At 37.5% G+C, this 21,117-nt stretch overlaps 2 protein-coding genes across 17 annotated transcripts in view; one reads left to right on the top strand and one right to left on the bottom strand.

The window, feature by feature from the left end:
- nrxn3b (neurexin 3b) overlaps positions 1-5,860 on the top strand; it is a 357,597-nt gene extending 351,737 nt beyond the window's left edge. The window contains exon 23 of the mRNA XM_058755796.1: positions 5,154-5,860. Within this exon, the coding sequence (XP_058611779.1) occupies positions 5,154-5,275 (122 nt within the window). The 3' untranslated portion in view covers positions 5,276-5,860. The remainder of the gene's footprint in view (positions 1-5,153) is intronic.
- Positions 1-21,117, bottom strand: part of LOC131527003 (centrosomal protein of 128 kDa) — a 73,729-nt gene that overhangs the window by 19,761 nt on the left and 32,851 nt on the right. For 9 of the 16 annotated variants that reach the window (XR_009267582.1, XR_009267581.1, XR_009267587.1 and 6 more), the window contains 7 exons: positions 19,153-19,345; positions 15,802-15,851; positions 15,075-15,098; positions 13,970-14,047; positions 13,458-13,571; positions 13,242-13,347; positions 519-881 (listed from right to left, as the gene is read on the bottom strand). Coding sequence is in view for 2 of the 16 variants with exons in the window: in XM_058755801.1 (XP_058611784.1) it covers positions 13,242-13,347; positions 13,458-13,571; positions 13,970-14,047; positions 15,075-15,098; positions 15,802-15,851; positions 19,153-19,345 (565 nt within the window). In the remaining 14 variants the exon portion in view is untranslated. Of the gene's footprint in view, positions 1-518; positions 882-13,241; positions 13,348-13,457; positions 13,572-13,969; positions 14,048-15,074; positions 15,099-15,203; positions 15,331-15,801; positions 15,852-18,890; positions 19,030-19,129; positions 19,346-21,117 lie in introns of those variants that run through there. The other 7 variants (XM_058755801.1, XM_058755800.1, XR_009267585.1 and 4 more) reach the window with 6 other exon arrangements.

Below are 21,117 nucleotides of genomic sequence, written 5' to 3'. Positions count from 1 at the left end.
AAGAGTGGAGGAGTGGAAGAAGATCAGGGGGGATCAGGGATCAAAGATGGCAGCAGGTAGAGCAGGTGGAGCGACAGCTCTCTTAGTGTATGGATTAATTATTGACTTTTTAAGTCCGGTTAGCACTAATACATTTTTAACTTGTCAGATACAATTCCCAACATTTTTATGGGAAATCACCTACAAACAACTTTGATATATCAAGCCAACAAACGAGCCAAGTTGTGGGAAACTTTGGATATGGGAGGCACGCTCTAGCAGCGACTTTTATTTTCCCATCCTTGTATTACCGGGCAAAGAAACACTCTAAGCCGCCAGCACGGCTTCGACACAGTGACGCGTTGATTATTATAATTTGTTTGTTATTATCTGGAGATATTCATCCATGTCCTGGTCCTTTTAACATAAAAATGGAGCAGGAAGATTCTATCATAGCGGATTCAATACATATTACAACTGTCTTACAGGTACGAACTTCTTGTAGTAAGTTGCTGTTTGATTACACCCAACCAACTAACCTCCCTTGTTCTGGTTCGGCGGGCACTGCTTTGAGTGGTGTGTCTGTTCGGGGAGTAGGCGCTGGTGTGGAGGCCGAGGTGGCCAGGCAGCTTGGTGGTGGTCCAACCGTGCTGCTGTCTGGGGGTGTTCGTTCGCGTCCTGGTCCTCGCCGTGTTGGGGCGGAGCGGACGGATCGCGTCATGGAGGATGCGAAGCATGTTGCGGCTGTCTCACAGGGTGTCGCTGTGGATGTCGGCTTGCTCGAGGTGTCGGCATTGGTGTGGAGATCGCGGAAATCGGGCGGCCTAGTGATAACTCTACCTGGTTTGATGATCCACGGCATGTGCTTCGTAGATCATCCAGCACGGAGCTCAGTTTGGATACTGCAATTTTTATGAAAAATTTGAGACTTTATTGAAAGAATGTAATTTTAACAAGGAGGTCGTTATTATGGGTGATTTCAACATTAACTGGGAAGATAAATCCACTAATCCACTAAAAGTCAAATTTGAACAAAAAGACTAGAAAATATTATTAAAGAATATACTTACAAATTTAGTTATAGAAAGAAAAAAAAACATGGTACCATGGATAAATGTAGATATTATAAATTTGATGAAAGAAAGGGATCATCCTTTAAGAACCTCACTAAAAAGTAAATGATAGTCATGATAGACATTGACTGTTTACTGTTTAACGACTTGGTCTCAGGCGAGTTTAAAACCATTAAGAGTCCTTGTATAAACGTACACTTAAAGTTCTTGACAAGAAACCAGTACATTTTCATCATTGTTCAATATTGAAAAAGTATAATCTGCTGAGTTGGGAAAACATGATTAAGTATGCAAATGCATGCTTGATGTATAAGATCATTTATGGTTTAACTTCTCCCTCTCTTAATCAGTTAGTCAACGTTAGAACAACTGTTTATCGTTCTACAAGAGGTGCATTGAGAGAAGACTGTACCACTTAGACAGAGTAAGTTTAGTCGATCCGCATTTTCTTTTAAAGCTGCACAAGAATGGAACACTATTCTGACAACCATAAGAGATCTAGATACATATAAGGTATTCAGGCTTCAATTAAAGAAATGGTTAATTAGTACTCAGTTATGTAAACATTAGAATTATATATTGGTGGCTGTCCTTTTTATTTTGGATTGTGTTATGTATTTGTTTTTATTATTACATTCTATTGATTGTTCCTATTAATATATTGTTTTATGGATTGTGCTATGTAATTGTTAAATGGTCAACTATTATGTATTCTAATCACATCTTTTTAGGGTGACTTGTAACATCTGTCCAGGGACTACAGATGAAAATTAGCCTTTGGCTAATTCTGGTACATTTACAGAAATGTTTTATTAATGTACAATGTCCCTGTTAACTAAACAAAATAAATAAAAATCACACTAGTGCAGTGTGAGAATAGAGATGTCCTGCAGGCAAAGATGCTGAAGTCATTCAAAGCAAGGGCCTCTACAACGAAAATTTTTGAGGCTTACAGCTGTCAGAAATTAGTAGGAAGTGTAATCTTCTTTTGTTCTCTAATTTTGATCACTTTGTCTTCCACAAAATAAAGGTTTTTGTTGAAATGCCTTGGATATTTTGAAAGTGACGTGACGTGGCCAAGTATGGTTACCCATACTCAGAATTTGTGCTCTGCATTTAACCCATCCAAAGTGCACACACACAGCAGTGAACACACAGCCGGTGCAGTGGGCAGCCATCTATGCTGCGGCGCCTGGGGAGCAGTTGAGGGTTCGGTGCCATCGTCAGTCGTGGTATTGAGGTGAAGAGAGCGCTGTACATTCACTCCCCCCACCTACAATTCCTGCCGGACCTGAGACTCGGACTCGCAACCTTTAGGTTACGAGTTCGACTCTCTAACCATTAGGCCACGACTTCCCAAAGTGGTTGTGCATTAATTTCTGCATTAAATTACAGTGGTCACGGGGTATATGTAGTTATAGGTATTTGTGTAATGTACGGTAAGCTTACAAAACCATACAAAAGCATTTTTCAAAACTACCATGAGAACGAACCAATGCTGAAACGGGGTTTCATGACCCTCTTTGACAATACACCAACATGCTTGTGCCATCAGCCCATTTCAAGATGTTCTCTTTTTAATTAATGAAAAACAGATCCAACCATGTTGACACGTCAAGCACACGTCAAGTTTCAAGTTTTCTTCAGAAAAAAGAGCATTTTATGAAAACCTGCCTTGAAATGCACTGATTATTTCCGCTCCTCTCTGCTCTTAGATGACTTCATCTAAGAGCAGATTGCTCATTGCTGTTCGATTGCTTCGGTCTGTTGTGCTGCTGAGAGGTTTGTGTTTGTAGCTCCGTGTACCTTCGCTTTTTATTGAATCTCTACCTTACTTTCACTCCCTTTTGTCTAAAGTGATAATATATAACTTAATTCCCACCATATTTCTGGTGTTATCTTTCAAACTAATCTAACTAATTTGATCGTTCACCTTTAAAAACCGCGAGTGCAGCTTGTTAGCCCGTTAGCTTGTCACTCGCGGTTCCATTTGCATTTCTATTCGCGCCTATTATTTTATTTTTTTAATTTTTTCCCCTCGCCCCGTTTTTCACGAGCTCATCAAACAACAGTGGTAAGTTAAGTTGGTATCATTCATCAATCACGGTGAGTAATGGCTTCTTCTCCTGCTATTGTTGTTTGCACTGTTTGCCACATGTATAGCTTATCTGTCTCTGTCAGCAGCGAGGGATTCACATGTGATAAATGCAGGGAAATAGTTAGGCTGACAGAGAAGGTTTTAGAACTAGAGACACGCATCCAAACTTTAGTTGAGGACAGTAAGAATATGAGGGCTGTAGATACTGCTTTGGATGCGACTAGCTCAGGGAGTCCCGTACATTGTTCGGTTTCGGTTGAGCATGTGCAGCAGGGAAACTGGGTGACAATGAGGCGGCCTAGTCGCGGGTCAAAACACCACTCTTCCGTTCCGATCAAAACATCAAACATGTTCCATCTAAACTTCTAAAAGAGCTGCTTCCAGAAGTCATAGATCCTCTTTTGGCTATTATTAATTCATCATTGTCATTAGGATATGTCCCCAAAACCTTCAAATTGGCTGTTATTAAGCCTCTCATTAAAAAACCACAACTTGACCCCAAAGATCTAGTTAATTACAGACCGATCTCAAATCTCCCTTTTCTGTGAAAGATACTAGAAAAGGTAGTATCCTCACAATTATATTCCTTCCTAGAGAAAAATGATATCTGTGAGGAATTCCAGTCAGGATTTAGATCGTATCATAGTACTGAGACTGCTCTCATTAGAGTTACAAATGACCTGCTTCTATCATCTGATCGTGGTTGTATCTCTTTATTAGTTCTACTGGATCTTAGCGCCATGCTCGACACTATCGACCACAACATTCTTTTGTATAGACTAGAAAACTTTGTTGGCATTAGTGGAAGCGCCTTAGCATGGTTCAAATCGTACTTATCTGACCGCCATCAGTTCGTAGCAGTGAATGAAGAGGTATCATATCGATCACAAGTGCAGTATGGAGTACCTCAAGGCTCAGTACTAGGGCCGTTACTTTTCACGCTTTACATGTTACCCTTGGGAGATATTATCAGGAGACATGGTGTTAGCTTTCACTGTTATGCTGATGATACTCAGCTCTATATTTCTTCGCAGCCTGGTGAAACACACCAAATTGAGAAACTTACGGAATGCATAGTCGATATAAAAAACTGGATGACGAGTAATTTTTTACTGCTAAATTCTGAAAAAACAGAGGTGTTAATTATCGGACCTAAAAACCCCACATGTAATAACTTAGAGCAGCCGTCAAGTGTTAGATAATGTTCTGTCAATTCTTCTTCATCAGTCAGGAACCTAGGTGTGCTGTTTGATAGCAATCTTTCATTTGAAAGCCATGTTTCTAGCATCTGTAAAACTGCATTTTTTTCATCTCAAAAGCATATCTAAATTGCGATCAATGCTCTCAACGTCAAATGCAGAAATGTTAATTCATGCGTTTATGACCTCAAGGTTAGACTATTGTAATGCTTTATTGGGTGGTTGTTCTGCACGCTTGATCAACAAACTACAGTTAGTCCAAAATGCAGCAGCTAGAGTCCTTACTAGAACCAGGAAATATGACCATATTAGCCCGGTTCTGTCAACACTGCACTGGCTCCCTATCAAACATCGGATAGATTTTAAAATCTTGTTAAGCCCTGAATGGTTTAGCTCCTCAGTACTTGAGCGAGCTCTTATCACATTATAGTCCTCCACGTCCAATGCGTTCTCAAAACTCTGGCCGTTTGATAATACCTAGAATATCAAAATCGACTGCGGGCGGCAGATCCTATTCCTATTTAGCACCCAAACTCTGGAAAAATCTACCTAACACTGTTCGGGAGGCAGACACACTCTGTCAGTTTAAATCTAGATTAAAGACCCATCTCTTTAGCCTGGCTTACACATAAACACACTAATGCGTTTCTATTAGTCAAATCCGTTAAAGGATTGTTAGGCTGCATTAATTAGATAAACCGGAACCGGGAACACTCCCCATAACACACGATGTACTAGTTACATCGTAAGTAGAATGGCATCTACGCTAATATTTGTCTGTTTCTTTCCTATTCTGTTTCTCAGTCCGTATCCGATCAGATGGTGGATCAGCACCAAGAGATGATGTCTACAGCCCTGATCGTCAGCGGAGACCAGGACACCCAGATGACCCCCAGAGACATATCCCCAGTGAAAACCTCGACTGAATACAATAAAACTAAAAAATATAACAAAATAACTAAAATATAATAAAATACCTAACTACATAATACTACTATTGTTAGAAATTGCAACAAAATTAAAATAGAAATATAAACTTTTGAACTGCGGGTTTCGTCTGGTCAGAGGAGAACTGGCCCCCCGACTGAGCCTGGTTTCTCCCAAGAGTGAGTTTTGGTTCCTTGCCGCTGTCGCCTCTGGCTTGCTCAGTTGGGGACACTTAATTTGTAGCGATTATCGCCGATTTGATTGCACAGATAATATTTAAACTAAACTGAGCTAGACAATGACATCTCTGAATTCAATAATGAAATGCCTTTAACTGAAAATTGGAAATTGAGTGTTTAATCTTATCATTATACATTACTGACACTCTATCCTCTAATTTGATACTGTTAAGTGCTTTGACACAATCTGTATTGTTAAAAGCGCTATATAAATAAAGGTGACTTCACTTGACTTCAGTTTTAACATTTAATTTTAAATGGCATTTTGCCAAACATGTTAGTAGAACAGTGGTATAACTACAGCTAATATTTCTTCAAATTTTTAGCGATGAAGATACAATATTTGAAGAAGATGAAGACGGCAATATTTCTGGAAAAAATTTTTTATAGATTATTCTCTAATTTTGCTCTCCACTGTATATTCTGTAGAACTGCCTGATTTGCAAATTCCAAAATGGGCAACTAAGTATAATGAATTATTGTTACAGTATAAGCAATCAGGTAATCATCACAATGTTCACAATGTGTGTGTGTGTGTGTGTGTGTGTGTGTGTGTGTGTACCTGTTTTTCTATTCAGGTGGGGACTTTTAAACCTGAATACACACAGACTCATGGTAGACTCTTGACCTAAATTGAGGTCCCCACGGGTAAACAAGCTAATAAATCACACATAAAGTTTTTTGAAAATCGAAAAAAGCTGAAAGTTTCCTGTAAGGGGTAGGTTTAGGTGTAGGGTAATAGAAAATACAGTCTGTACAGTAGAAAAAGCATTACGCCAACGGAGAGTCCCCACAAGGATAGCAAACCAGACATTGTGTGTGTGTGTGTGTGTGTGTGTGTGTGTGCGTGTACACAGACAAGATACAGTACAAGAGAGATGTAATAATAAATGTGTCCAATAGATTGATCAGAGGTGCATCTGAAGGAGGGAAAAAGATTTGCATCAAATACAGCAAATAGCAGATTACTGTAAGTCACCGTGAAAGGGTGAAACTACAGTCATACTACATGATATGGGATGACTGAGATATTATAGTACAGCAACAACATACACTGGCAGGATACTGTTCTACAAAACACCTCATGGCCATGTCATATTTTTATCACTGCTTTTGATGACACACTGTATAGTACTACAAAACGTATGGTTTTACTGTCATTTACGCAAATTAGGTAATGCAAGTGTATTTTCTAATAGGGCAACTGTAGCCTGTATAACTGTGACATCTTTAATTCAGCATCATTTTAAACATGCATCTGGTTGAATTAACTGACTTTTAAAGTTACTAAATTGAAAGAAGACCAACTGTTGTGTTTCAGTGATTAAACCAAATGTTCTCATTACAAGTTCTTGTGTTTTGAACCAGTGCTTATGTGGACTGAAAATATAACTAATGAAAGCATGTGATCTGGTTTTGGAAAAAAAGCCAAAAAAAAAAACACAGTGTTACAAATGTGATCATTTTGGAGTTTAGAATGTCAGCAAATGCTAAATCTAATGTATCATATTCATGATCTACAGTATGTGAATATTAAAATCACTAACAATCTGTTCTAAAAGTTATCATAATAGCTCTATGAACAGCAACTACTTGATTCACTAGAGAGTACTAGAGAGCCTGTATAAAGTAGCAAGAACAAAAGACAGCAAGAGATTTTTTACTGAAATCAGACAATGTCATATTTAGTACAATCACTTCAAAAGAAGTCCTGAATTCTGGTTAAATGGTCATGAAACCCTACACTACTTTTTCTGAGATTTTGACAGAGGTGTTTGTGTTGAACATCATAGAAGACAATGTTAGTATCTGTTCATTTTAATTATTGAAGAAAATTTGTTAATTGAGCTTTTCTGCATTATTTTCGTCCTCTGAGTTTAAAATAAGCATACAATAAGTGAGAGACGCATTCATTGATTGCAAGTGTTTGTTTTTGCTTTCTAATAGATTCTGCATGGCATAAATACTCATCCATATACCTTTGGGTCTTCAACACAAACGTGATTCACTCGTTTGTGAGTGAAGAGTCTTTACAACTGATCAAATGGCTTACATAACGCAAAATAAGCCTTGAAAGATACTAAAGATGGAACAGCATTTTCATATAAGTTTGCAATGCTGAGTACAAATGCAAGTGGTTGTGCATTTATTTGTGCATTAAATCACAGTGGTCATGGGGTATATGTAGTTATAGGTATTTGTGTAATTTACGGTGAGCTTACAAAAGCATTTTTCAAAACTATCATGAGAACGAACCAAAGCTGAAACGGGGTTTCATGACCCTCTTTGACAATACACCAACATGCTTGTGCCATCAGCCCATTTCACGATGTTCTCTTTTTAATTAATGAACTGTACACAGATCCAACCATGTTGTAACGTCAAGCACAAGTTACATTTTCTTCAGAAAAAAGAGCATTGTATGAAAACCTGCCTTGAAATGCACTGATGATTTCTGCTCGTAGATGACTCAGAATTTTTTTTCATTAGTATTTCGCTGTGTTTAGTAATTCTGAATGGAGCTGTGAAGTAGCAATATGCAATCAAGTCAAGACAGCTGGTAGATTTGTTCTAGTTTCGTGTTCCACATTGACTTGTACTAATTTGTGTAAAAAGCAGTGTGAATTATACAAAATATATTCAGTTATGTCCATATACAGTGGGGCAAAAAAGTATTTAGTCAGCCACCAATTGTGCAAGTTCTCCCACTTAAAAAGATGAGAGAGGCCTGTAATTTTCATCATAGGTATACCTCAACTATGAGAGACAAAATGAGAAAAATAAATCCAGAAAATCACATTGTAGGATTTTTAAAGAATTTATTAGCAAATTATGGTGGAAAATAAGTATTTGGTCAATAACAAAATTGAATCTCAATACTTTGTTATTGGGTATACCCTTTGTTGGCAATGACAGAGGTCAAACGTTTTCTGTAAGTCTTCACAAGGTTTTCACACACTGTTGCTGGTATTTTGGCCCATTCCTCCATGCAGATCTCCTCTAGAGCAGTAATGTTTTGTGGCTGTCGCTGGGCAACAAGGACTTTCAACTCCCTCCAAAGATTTTCGATGGGGTTGAGATCTAGAGACTGGCTAGGCCACTCCAGGACCTTGAAATGCTTCTTACGAAGCCACTCCTTCGTTGCCCGGGCAGTGTGTTTGGGATCATTGTCATGCTGAAAGACCCAGCCACGTTTCATCTTCAATGCCCTTGCTTCCTGGCCAGGTTTTCACTCAAAATCTCACGATACATGGCCCCATTCATTCTTTCGTTTACACAGATCAGTCGTCCTGGTCCCTTTGCAGAAAAACAGCCCCAAAGCATGATGTTTCCACCCCCATGCTTCACAGTAGGTATGGTGTTCTTTGGATGCAACTCAGCATTCTTTCTCCTCCAAACACGACAAGTTGAGTTTTTACCAAAAAGTTCTATTTTGGTTTCATCTGACCATATGATCATCCAAATGCTCTCTAGCAAACTTTAGACGGGCCCGGACATGTACTGGCTTAACCCTTTCGCACGTGAGTTTAAAATATTCTAGCTGAGCCCCAGGCGTGAGTTTTTTTAGGCGACCGTTATTTTAGAACTTATAGCCTTATTGTTTCCATGGCGACGCGTCATGCTTGTCATGTGACACACCGCAGCCGTAATAGCGCTGTATGACACATGGATTGCTTTTATTTCGTTTTTACTTTTTTTATTATTAATATTCACAAACATACTCGCTATATTATTAAATATCTGATATTCCGATTCTGAAATATGTGCAAGTAAATGTGTTTGGTTGTTTAAACGCGTTTATAATGATCGTGTTAGTTGATCTATACCGGGTGATGGGCGCCGCCATGTTTGCTCGCGCTGAATCCAGCTGTGGGATTTACAACATGTAAATTCATCCTCTCCTCCCGAAACACGTTAAAATAAGTCTCCAGTAAACTGGGAGAAGAGCAGAGTAAACTTTATTGTTACCTACACTATGTGTATATGATATCAATAAAACATGTCGTCAGATTATATTTGTAAGGATCATTATTGCTGCTTCCATAGACATCAGTGCATATTTTACAAACTATAAATGTATGGCTTTGCTAGTACTTATGTGTATTTAAATGTCTGAAATCTTAAATAAGCATTATATGGTTGAAAACACTGAATAAGTTAATATTACAAGCGCTCGCGCGTCTGATCTGGCTCCACGCCAGAAAGCAGATTTGAATTTCAGCAGTTGATGACGTGACTCACTGAAAGTTCTAATCACACCGGTGTGATCGTACGCTCCAGGGACCAGCCAAGACTGATCACACCGGTGTGATCGTACGCGTTAAAGGGTTAAGCAGGGGGACACGTCTGGCACTGCAGGATTTGAGTCCCTGGCGGCACAGTGTTACTGATGGTAGCCTTTGTTACTTTGGTCCCAGCTCTCTGCAGGTCATTCACTAGGTCCCCCCGTGTGGTTCTGGGATTTTTGCTCACAGTTCTTGTGATCATTTTGACCCCACGGGGTGAGATCTTGCGTGGAGCCCCAGATCGAGGGAGATTATCAGTGGTCTTGTATGTCTTCCATTTTCTAATAATTGCTCCCACAGTTGATTTCTTCACACCAAGCTGCTTACCTATTGCAGATTCAGTCTTCCCAGCCTGGTGCAGGTCTACAATTTTGTTTCTGGTGTCCTTTGACAGCTCTTTGGTCTTGGCCATGGTGGAGTTTGGAGTTGGACTGTTTGAGGTTGTGGACAGGTGTCTTTTATACTGATAACGAGTTCAAACAGATGCCATTAATACAGGTAACGAGTGGAGGACAGAGGAGAAGAAGTTACAGGTCTGTGAGAGCCAGAAATCTTGCTTGTTTGTAGGTGACCAAATACTTATTTTACAGAGGAATTTACCAATTAATTCTTTAAAAATCCTACAATGTGATTTTCTGGATTTTTTTTTTCTCATTTTGTCTCTCATAGTTGAGGTATACCTATGATGAAAATTACAGGCCTCTCTCATCTTTTTAAGTGGGAGAACTTGCACAATTGGTGGCTGACTAAATACTTTTTTGCCCCACAGTATATACTATATATACACAGGCAGAATTTTTATTATATTAGCTGTTGACCGAAACATATTCAAGTTACAGTTCTATAATGAATGTGGGCTTAAAGTGCACATTCGAAGCTTTATTTTGAGGATACTCTCATCAAAACTGGAGGAAAGTTAAAGGAATTCTTTAATATGTACCTCCCCCTTTTTCAAGGGACTATAAGTAATTGGACAAATGACTCAAAAGCGGTTTCATGGACAGGTGTGGGCTATTCCTTCATTATTTCTACATCAATTAAGCAGGTCAAAGGTCTGGAGTTGATTCTAAGTGTGCCATTTGCATTTGAAAGCTGTTGTTGTGAACCCATATCATGCGGTCAAAGAAGCTCTCCATGCAGGTGAAACAGACCATTGTTAGGCTTCAAAATCAAAACAAATCCATCAGAGAAATAGCAGGAACATTCAGAGTGGTCAAATCAACAGTTTGATACATTCTGAGAGACAAAAAAGCCACTAGTGAGCTCAGCAACATAAAAATGCCTGGACGTCCACGGAGGACATCAGTGGTGGATGATCTGAGAATCCTCTCCACAGTAAAGAAAAACTGTTTCACAATAACCAGCCAAGTGAAGAATGCTCTCCAAGAGGTAGACATGTCACTGTCAATGTCTACAATCAAGAGAAGACTTCACGAGAGCAAATACAAAAGGTTCACCACAAGGTGCAAACAAGGCCAAGTTAGACTAAAAATCTAAAAAAGCCAGACCACTTCTGGAAAAGCATTCTTTGGACTGATGAAATTAAGATCAACCTGTACCAGAATGACGGGAAGAAAAAAGTATGGAGAAGGCTTGGAAAAGCTCATGATCCAAACCATACAACATCATCTGTGAAACATGGTGGAGCAGTGTGATGATATGAGCATGGCTTTCAGTGGCACTGGTTTACTGGTGTTTATTGATGACGTGACAGAAAACAGAAGCAGCCGGAAGAATCCTGAAGTGTACAGGGATACATTTGGTGTACATTAGGCACAACGCGAAGCGGAGCTATTAGTTGTTATAAATTCACTGTAAACCACGGCTTCACAGGGCTTACTGCTTTTATCAAACGCTTATTCCATATATGTAGCAAGGTTTCCCAAAATAAAACAAAGCAAATAAAGTGTAATGATATTAATAAAAACATTATTCTTCTACCAAACAATGTAGTTCCTCAGAAAGGGTTGTGGTTGCAACAAAGTGGTTGCCGAGCAACACACAGACGTAAACAAAGGTGCATGTCTGTAGAGTAATTTACAACAGCTTTGAACACGGCTTAACCAATCAGAATCAAGGACCAGAACTATCCATTTTATAATGGACGGCGCTTCATAGCACAAGTGAACAATGACCTAAAACACAGCAAAAACAACCCAGGAGTTTTTGAAGGTAAAAAAGTGCAATGGCCAAGTCAATCTCATGATTTCAACCCGATTGAGCATGCATTTCACTTGCTGAAGACAAAACTAAAAGGCAGAAAGACCCAACAAACAACAAATGAAGTCAGCTGCAATAAAGGCCTGGCAAAGCATCACAAAGGAGTAAACCCCGTCTTTGGTGATGCTCATGAGTTTGAGACTTAAGGCAGTCATTGCCTGCAAAGGATTCTGAACAAAATATCAAAAATTAAAATGGGGGGAATGTGTATAAAAATAGTTGTAATTCCTAAGCATTTTATGTTAGATTTTTGCTCAAACCCTTGAATTAAAGCTTAAAGTCTACACTCCAATTTCATCTCGATTGTTTCATTTTAATTCCATTCTTGTGGCATACAGAGCTGAAATAATGAAAATCGTGTCATTGTCCAAATATATATGGACCTAACTGCATGCATTTTGCTATGAACTTAAATTGTTCCTACAAATACAACCAACAACTTTAAAATACGTTTTATATTTCTCCATCGTTTTGTCAATTGATGTCATTCTTTGTTCAGTTTCTGTATATAACCCATTTATAATTTGAATAAAATTTATTTTTCATGCTGCTTAGTAAACACTGAAGAGTTTTGGGAGTGACAGCCACATTAAAATGTGACTGAATCTAAAACTATAACGTTTGACATTGTGATAATCATAGCCACAAACTGGACAAAAAAAATCAAATATATCAGAATAGATCTCTGCAAGTCTTTCAGTGAAAGTACAATAGACCTGCCACTTGTTCTGTTACCTGTAATGTTTCTTTGTTATTTCATTACTTTCATTTTATCTTTTAAATGCAATGTTTACATAATTGAAAAATATTTGAAAGCTGCATGCTGTTTTAATGTATAATTTATCTATAATTCTTATACCATTAATAATTAATTAATTTCATTAATTTGATCATTTCGGTACCATAGCTGAACTATTGTGTTTTATTTGAATAGTTATCTTATTTAACTATTTGAAAATAAAAATGAGAACTGTGAAATTGTATTGCTATTATACTGCCAACTTCTGAAATCTTGGTACTGTCACAAGACTAATTTCAGGTATGTAATTTTTAGTTTATGAGGGTGAAAGTTAATGCCACTATTAATTTGTTTCAATTTATTAGACCAAAATGAGAAATTATAATTATTTACATCATATTCAAAATAGTGATTAAATTGTTTTGCCCAACAATCTCAGAACATGATTTCAACAACTTTTATCTGCAACTCATGTACTCACAGGTGTGGGTAGACAAAGTGGTATCGGTCAGCATATTGCTCTGACTGAGCAGAGATGTCAGACTAGTAAGCTGGAGACTCCGACAGGCTGCATCCAACTTCTCATCCTAAAATTAACAGCAAGAGATCAGTCTATAAGATTCGAGAGTTAAGATCTAACCTTACACAGAAAGAAAATTGACCTGGACTGTGGACCTCGCCACTCAAGCGTTCATACCCTGTATTCCTGAATCCTCTTCTTAGATTCCTCAAGCTGATGCTGGAGGTTACCAACTATCTCCTTATATTTGGCATAACGTTGCTCCACCATTTCTCTCTGCTTCTGTGACTCCTGAAACCACATAAGCCAACCATATCTACTTTAGAGAGAAGTCAAATCTTAAAGTCTGCGTGAACCGGAAGTTGCTGCCGACTTTATTTCAGTGAAGTGACGTATTTCCAGCTGAAACGGAATATTGAGTAGAGGGTGGGGTTTTATTTTTGCGCTCCTCCTCTCGGTCTCTCACTCATAGCAACCTAACGGTTGGAGGGGTGTGTTTAAGGATATTCTGCCCAAGCCGTCAAACTGACGTCAGCAGAGAAGGAATGCCATTCCAGAGCGGAAGCAAATGTTCAGATTTGGATTAAAGATTACCAAGACAAATTTACTAGCAATGTGCGCTAATAAAGTAAATTAAGTCAATTTTGATTTCATGCAGACTTTAACTAAAACATCACTTATGATCCAACCTCTAGATCCTTGAAGTTTTCCAGCAAACTGAGTTTCTCAGGAACTGATTCCAGATGATCCAAGGCCAGCCTGGTGCTCTAGAAAATGAGAACGTGTTAATGGTGGAATTATTCTGTCTTTAATATTTAAAAACTTACAGTAGCTCTACCTATTGCTGCGAGTCATCTGAATGAGTGCATCTCCCAGAAGAGGCAAGGGTCAATTCCTGACACCAGAATGTTGCGGTGCCAAGCAATAATGATGTAAATAGACTGAGCTGTGAGTAAAGGCTGAAGCTTTTCAGGAGCTAATTAAATGTTCGTCAGCCAGCCGTAGCACATAATGGTGATTGATGTGGTAGGCGTCAGATAGCTTATTTTTCAAACTGCATAAATACTGCTGAGTCAATACAGGCGTCAATACTTTTAACAAACGGCTGCATATTTCTTAGCCAAGTAATGATTTGTAATTCAAACATTTAACAGAAATCGTTACGCCTTTGCAAATAGTGTACTGAGGTGTGGAACATTTCAGCAATTTAACTTTGCAGACAGAATATTCTGGACCAAAATGCAGAAAGGGTATCTATGAATCAGCCTCACAAAGCTAAATTAGTTGCATTTCAGAAGTGCATTCAAGGCACCAGAAGAATACTATTTTAGTTCTAGTAAGTTTAGGCATTAGGTTTTTGTTCTTTGTAAATTAAATGTTTCATCAGAGCCACTTTCTTGAGACTCAGCATTAATCGTTTTGTGTCTTTTAGTCCATGTCTGTTGATCTTAAGGTCTAGTTATTCATTATTTTGTCATTAATTAGTCATTATTATCTTTTAGAAGCTACACAATAAAATTTAGACAGACGGTAAAATACAGATGGTTGTACGTTATAATATACCAGTGCTATGGTTCAATCAAAATCCATAAACCTTAAAATACTGGTAGTAGTAGTACTGTAGTAGCAAGACACATGGCAGTATATTCTCTTATGCAGTACTCAAACTGAACTCAGTGGCGGGGTGCGTCTGTGGCTCAGATTTATCATTGGTATGTATTACTTGGGTCCAGTGCTTCAGATGCTGTTCACACAACACAACAAAATCACACACAAAATAGTAAAAAAGCCTACCATTTCAAGATCTACAACCCGGTCCTGGAAAAAAGAAAAAAAAAAAAAAAGAGGTGACTTTGACTGGACACAGGAAATTCTGTTCAAGTTGGTTCTAGAAGTTTCTAATCCACCAGTCAAAAGTAGCACCTGGGAAAATTCCAGGGCCAAGTGTAATTACTGACGCTGTGTCCTATTGTCTGGCAGCATGCTGCTGGTTTCTTCTGAGCCCTATCCAGGGGATTGATGCAGAATAGAGGCAGAATAGCAGGTGCCTCTGTGGCACAGCAGATGTTCCAGAACCCAGTGGGTGAGGTTTGAAAGCATGCAGACAAGCAGGGGTAAGATTGTGTGATTACATGGCTACCGCATGCAGGACAACTGATGTGCATGCAGGATTACATGAAGGTTATGGAAGTAAACCACCTACTACAGAGGAGATTGAGTGTGTGTGTATCTGGTATTCCCTACAGTATGTCATGCCACAAGGATAGCAATACCAGTACTTTTTGACCTTGTGGAGACATTTTTTGGTCTCCATAAGGAAAACAGCTTATAAATCATACAGAATGAAGGTTTTTTTTTTTTTAAATCTAAAATAGGTAGGTTTAGAAGAGGGTTAGAAAATATAGTTTGTACAGTAAAAAAAAAAACATTACATCTATGGAATGTCCCCACAAAACTTGGAGACCAGTGTGTGTGTATGCATCCAGCAGTGTGATATTTATACAAACACCTTCACACTGACCTGAAGATTTCTCATCTCATCTTCCTTCTTGCGGCCCATTTCAAGAAGACCTGGAAGAAAATATCAATGAGTACTGATATCGAAAACAATCATCAAATGAATCTTTTATGAACACACAAAACCTTTGTGACTTTCCGATTCCTCTATAGAGCTCAAAAGAAAAATACCTGATGAATTCATGCTGCATATTGATATATTACATATAAATTTTTCCATTAAAAACTGGAAAATACATGTATAAAATATACATTTATATGACTTTATTTGAGAAACAAAAGAGATTATAACTTCTTATGTTTTAGTATAATTTTCTTCAAAAGTAAATTTACTTTTTTAGTCTGACTAGAACTAGAAATATGTGAAAAAAAATCAATATACATAATATATAACATCTTGATATATAGCCATATATTCTGAATTTTTTCTCACTCTATTGAAAATTTGACAGTGGGCTTATAATTATAATTCAAAACATTCCTTAAAAAACAAGTCTGATCAACAACATTTGCTTAAAGGGGTGGTTTACTGCTTTTTTTCTTTGCTTGATTGTGTTTATGGGGTGTAATATAACGTCTTCGTGTTTTGTTTGTTAAAAAACGCCTTATTTTTCATATATTTCACCTTTATTGTAAGCAGCTTTCTCCTCTGTCATTTGAACGAGCAGTTGACTTCCTGATTCTATGAAACCACTCCCTCAGAAACAGGCAATGGGCTCAGATTGGTTAGTTGGGCCGGTGTGTTGTGATTGGCTAAACTGCATACTGCACATTGTCCGGAAACTTCACGCTCATTACCTTTACGGGCGACAGTTGCATGTGCTCCGGTCAAATATAAATAATGGTGTCAATATTGCCGTTATCAGTTTGAGCCAGAATCAGACCCAGAAAGCGGTAATGAAGAGAGTCAAGCAGAACTTCCGCAAGCACGGCTCTTACAAAACGTTTCTGAATGGAAGTTTGCTGTTGTGATTACATATAATTTTTTTAAGTTTGTACACGTTTGTCTTATACACACAAAATAGCAGCGAACTAACTCGCTACTATAACCAAACAGCGTTGGCTTGTGTTTACGTTCTTGATCAAATCGAAAAATTACGTCATAAAGTATACATGGAAAATACATTTACAAAATTAGTACATAATTACAAATTCGGGTCCAAAATGTTTGTACGCGTTTGTCATAGACAAACGAAATAGTATTTAACTAACTGGCTACTAAAGCCAGCGTTGGCATTTGTTTACGTCCTTGATAAAACTAAAACATTACGTCTGAAATTATACATGCAAATACATTTAAAATTATGAAATCTTACTTACAGGTTGTGGCCCAACAACTGCTGCCTCTGGTTTTAAAGTTGGAACTGCTCCATGTTTTAGTAATAGTTTCTGTGTGAATCCATTGAACTCGTGTAGATTCTGGAAGCTGTCTTCCGTAAAATGTGCAGCACAGAGAGCTAAATTAGGATTGTAATTGTCAGGAACATAATCAAACATAAATTTTAACCATTGTTGACGAACTACAGCGTCCGTAGGAAGCCCGAACACAGAAGACCTGACAGCTGGGTGAAAATAACACCGTTTCGACGGCATGGCTACAACTCTCCACTATAACTCTTCCTCTTCGACAAAGCAGCAGAACATGGCCTTGCCCCCTTTTTTGCATGTTCCGGAGGGAGGGGTTGATGCAAATTTATGGGTTTGTTACGTATGCAACCCGGGAAGTATCTCGTTGTAGTCCCATATGAGTCATTTTTGTAGGCATTAAACTTCCTGATTTTTAAAAGACGAGATCTCCGCTTACGTTGAACTTTCAGCGCAGCAACTTTGCAGATACTGTTCATGCACATGAACATTACACACTATTTAAAATGAAAAAAGTGAAATTGCAGTAAACCACCCCTTTAACATAAATATAAGTAAATTATATTTTAAGAATACAACAGAAGACTTCATAGTCTTCATGGTATAAATTAAACATATGCTTGTTAAAGCTACAAAAGTTATTCAGTCAAGAGCATTGAGTGATTTTCTGTTTTTCTTTTGTTGTTCGATTAACATTAATTATACAGACAGCATGAGGTTGATTATGCTGCTGTCCCTTTAAGACCTAAAGGACTATAGCGGAGCGTGTACAGCTGAAGTATAATTTGGGCTTAAAGCCACCAGAAAAAGGTGTCTACTAACAATGTCCAGCAGTGAATATACGTACAAGCATCACAGGAAAATTCTTTTTTTTTTTTTTCCTGAACCATTTTAAACGAATGTATTTTTTGTGTCATGTCTTAGAAAAACAGATTCTTTGATGCAACTTGTGTGTAACACTCACTTTATAGAAGTTACCATGATAATCCTCAATTCTGCTACATGGTTTTGACGATTTGACATTATTACTTCAATAAAACTATGGTGACATTGTATTAGTCACCACTGTCATGAAAAAAGGGAAATCAATTAAAAAATTAAAGAAATCAAATAGTTTATATTAATATTTTCATTAGCATTATTTTACATTTTTTAAATAATTTCCAGTAGTAACAAACAGTATTTTGACTGTGATTTAAACTGTCTTTAAACTACAATTACAATGTTGCAGTTTTATAAGGTGAAAAGTGCTTTGTGAAGCGGTTTGATAAATCGTTAAAAACAACCGATTGGTGTCTTGGATATTTTTACAAGTGATTAGCAAATTAACCCTTTATGCACCAGGGATTTTTGGAAAAATGCTGGATTTTGACATCAAGATTTCAAAAGCTTGTGGCTTGAAAAGGCTTAAAGATAGAGATCTTCTGTAAATTAGAAGAATGTTGGGCATGACCGAAAGTTTATGTGGGGTGTAAATATACTCATCTAATTTGCATATTATGACGTCATCATGGGCAGTCATCTTGAATTTCATAATATTCAAGAAATAGTAGATATTGAATTGATGTTTGAACTTATTTGCATGTTTGTTTGTTTTTTTTTTGTCTTTTTATCCTCATTCCAAATGATCAGAAAAGAGGAAACCAACAATAAAACAGGAGAAAGTACTAAATTATTACTATATTACTATACTATATAGTAGTAAAACGCATGTGAACAGTAGCCTACTTTTTGATCCGTTCATCAGTAATATTCAGGAAATAATAGATATTGCCCTGCCACCCCCATCCCCGTTGGGCAAAGGGTCGAAATGATCACTTGTTTGTGCTTCGTGAACACTCTCGCCTTGCACGGAGGCACCATTGCGCTGCAAAGATGTACCAGGAGAAGCACGATTATTAGATGACCGATCACATTACTACCTGTGCTGAAGTGTCAGGCCCCATAAATTCTGATTTAGTAATCACCTTTCTCTGAGGTGAGTTAGTACCTCTCTTCTCTGATTGGATGTCTTTGAGGAGCCGATCCTGCAGGGTAATGCGGTCCAGGAGGCTCTGCAGTTCTGAGTCCTTGCTTTTCTTCAGTGCTTTCATCTGCTCCTTGTGCTGCTGCAGTGTCCTCCTCAATCTCCTCTCTCTGGACTCCCGCTCACGCGCCTCCTCACACAGCCACTGGAGCTTTGTCTGAACACACAAAGGCATAGGGACAATCAGTATGCACATCTTTATCACAATAATTCAAACAACTGTATTAGCGACTTTTCCACCATAGGACCAAGCCGTTCCCACGATTCAGCCCAGCCAGCATAGATATGGTTTAAGTTTCCAGTGCAGGGTTGATAACAGAGATTGTAATACAAATGCATCAGCTGTCGCCTTGGTAACGCAAGTGTTTACATACGGCATGAGATGTAAAAAGCAACCGCATTATGGAGGATGATCAGATATTTTACTTCGCTCAAATAGTGCGCTTGGTGAGCAACAGACAGAAACTAGACAAAAAACAAGTGACTAATCATGAATGGTGACGTCACTACACACATTTTACCAACATAGTAGAATTCCAGGCTGAGAGCTGTTTGTAATTGTACTGTACTGAACCAAGCTTAGGTGGAAATATAATTGTAATCGTTCTATACCATTATTAGTACCATTCTGCCCCATGGAGGAAAAGTGGCTCACGTCAAGTTAAACCTTCTGAAATAGGAGTGTGTCTCTGGAAATTCCCACACATCACATCATGACTTGTGATATAATAAACCTGCTAGTCACAAAAACAACTAACAAATGCCAGTTAAAAAGTTTTATTATTAGTTATTAGTATCACCTGCTTGATTATTTCAGCTGTGAAATATGAATGCACAACAAGGTTATTATTAGGGGTGTAACGGTACACATATTTGCACTGAAAATATTTGGTAGAGGTCTTTCAGTTTGGTATGTACCAAACAAATACTGCATTGTTTTAACAACTGCATGAGTGAAACGTCATTGGAAATTACCAGTTTTATATATTGTTATTTTGATAAGAAAAAGTCTCACCTTTTAAATTATGTCCACTTTTTCAGGAAATTCAAACAATAAATGCCTTTTTCATGGTCTTTGATGTGACGTGACAGATCACTGCATAAACACCTCAGTTCAAATGGCAGCACGGAGTGCACAATCTCTTTACTACTAGTTTTAATGTGAAATAAACATGAATGAACATCTCATGCCTCCTCAATCAGTGTTTCAACCGCAGAAAGATGTCAATAAAACAGTGTCTACAGCTCATTAGTTTGCTAGCTAAATGAAGTGCAGAGAACAGCATTTCGGGAAATATTAGATTAAATACTATGAATAAATGTGATAAAATCACATTTTACTTTTCCTGTTAGTGAAAACTTATTTTTTTATTGTATGTATATAAATCTGTTATGAAACAAGTTATGACAGCCACTGTGCAAATGATTATATATATCAACAACAAATAGAAATGTTATAATTTAGTTCATTTAAATATTTTTAAATTATGTGCAATATATGTGCAATATATATGTTTGCATACAATTTTTTTGGTAACACTTTACAATAAGGTTCATTAGTTAACAACATTAGTAAACATGAACTAAGAATGAACAATATTTCTACAGCATTTATTAATTTTAGTTAATGTTAATTTCAGCATTTACTAATGCATTATTGAAATCACAAGTTGTGTTTGTTAACATTAGTTAATGCACTGTGAACTAAGATCAATAAACAATGAACAATTGTATTTTCATTAACATTAATGAAGATTAATAAATAGTGTAATAAATGCATTGTTCATTGTTAGTTAATGTTAGTTAATACGTTAACTAATGTTAACAAATGACACCTTATTGTAAAGTGTTACCATTTTTTTTTTTTTTAATGTTGATTATTATATTTAAATTTCAGTTTGGGCTTTTTTGTTAATTGTAACCTTATAA

This window comes from Onychostoma macrolepis, chromosome 20 (genome assembly GCF_012432095.1).
Source record: "Onychostoma macrolepis isolate SWU-2019 chromosome 20, ASM1243209v1, whole genome shotgun sequence".
Lineage (NCBI taxonomy): Eukaryota > Metazoa > Chordata > Actinopteri > Cypriniformes > Cyprinidae > Onychostoma > Onychostoma macrolepis.
This window is presented reverse-complemented; position numbering and strand designations above follow the sequence as displayed.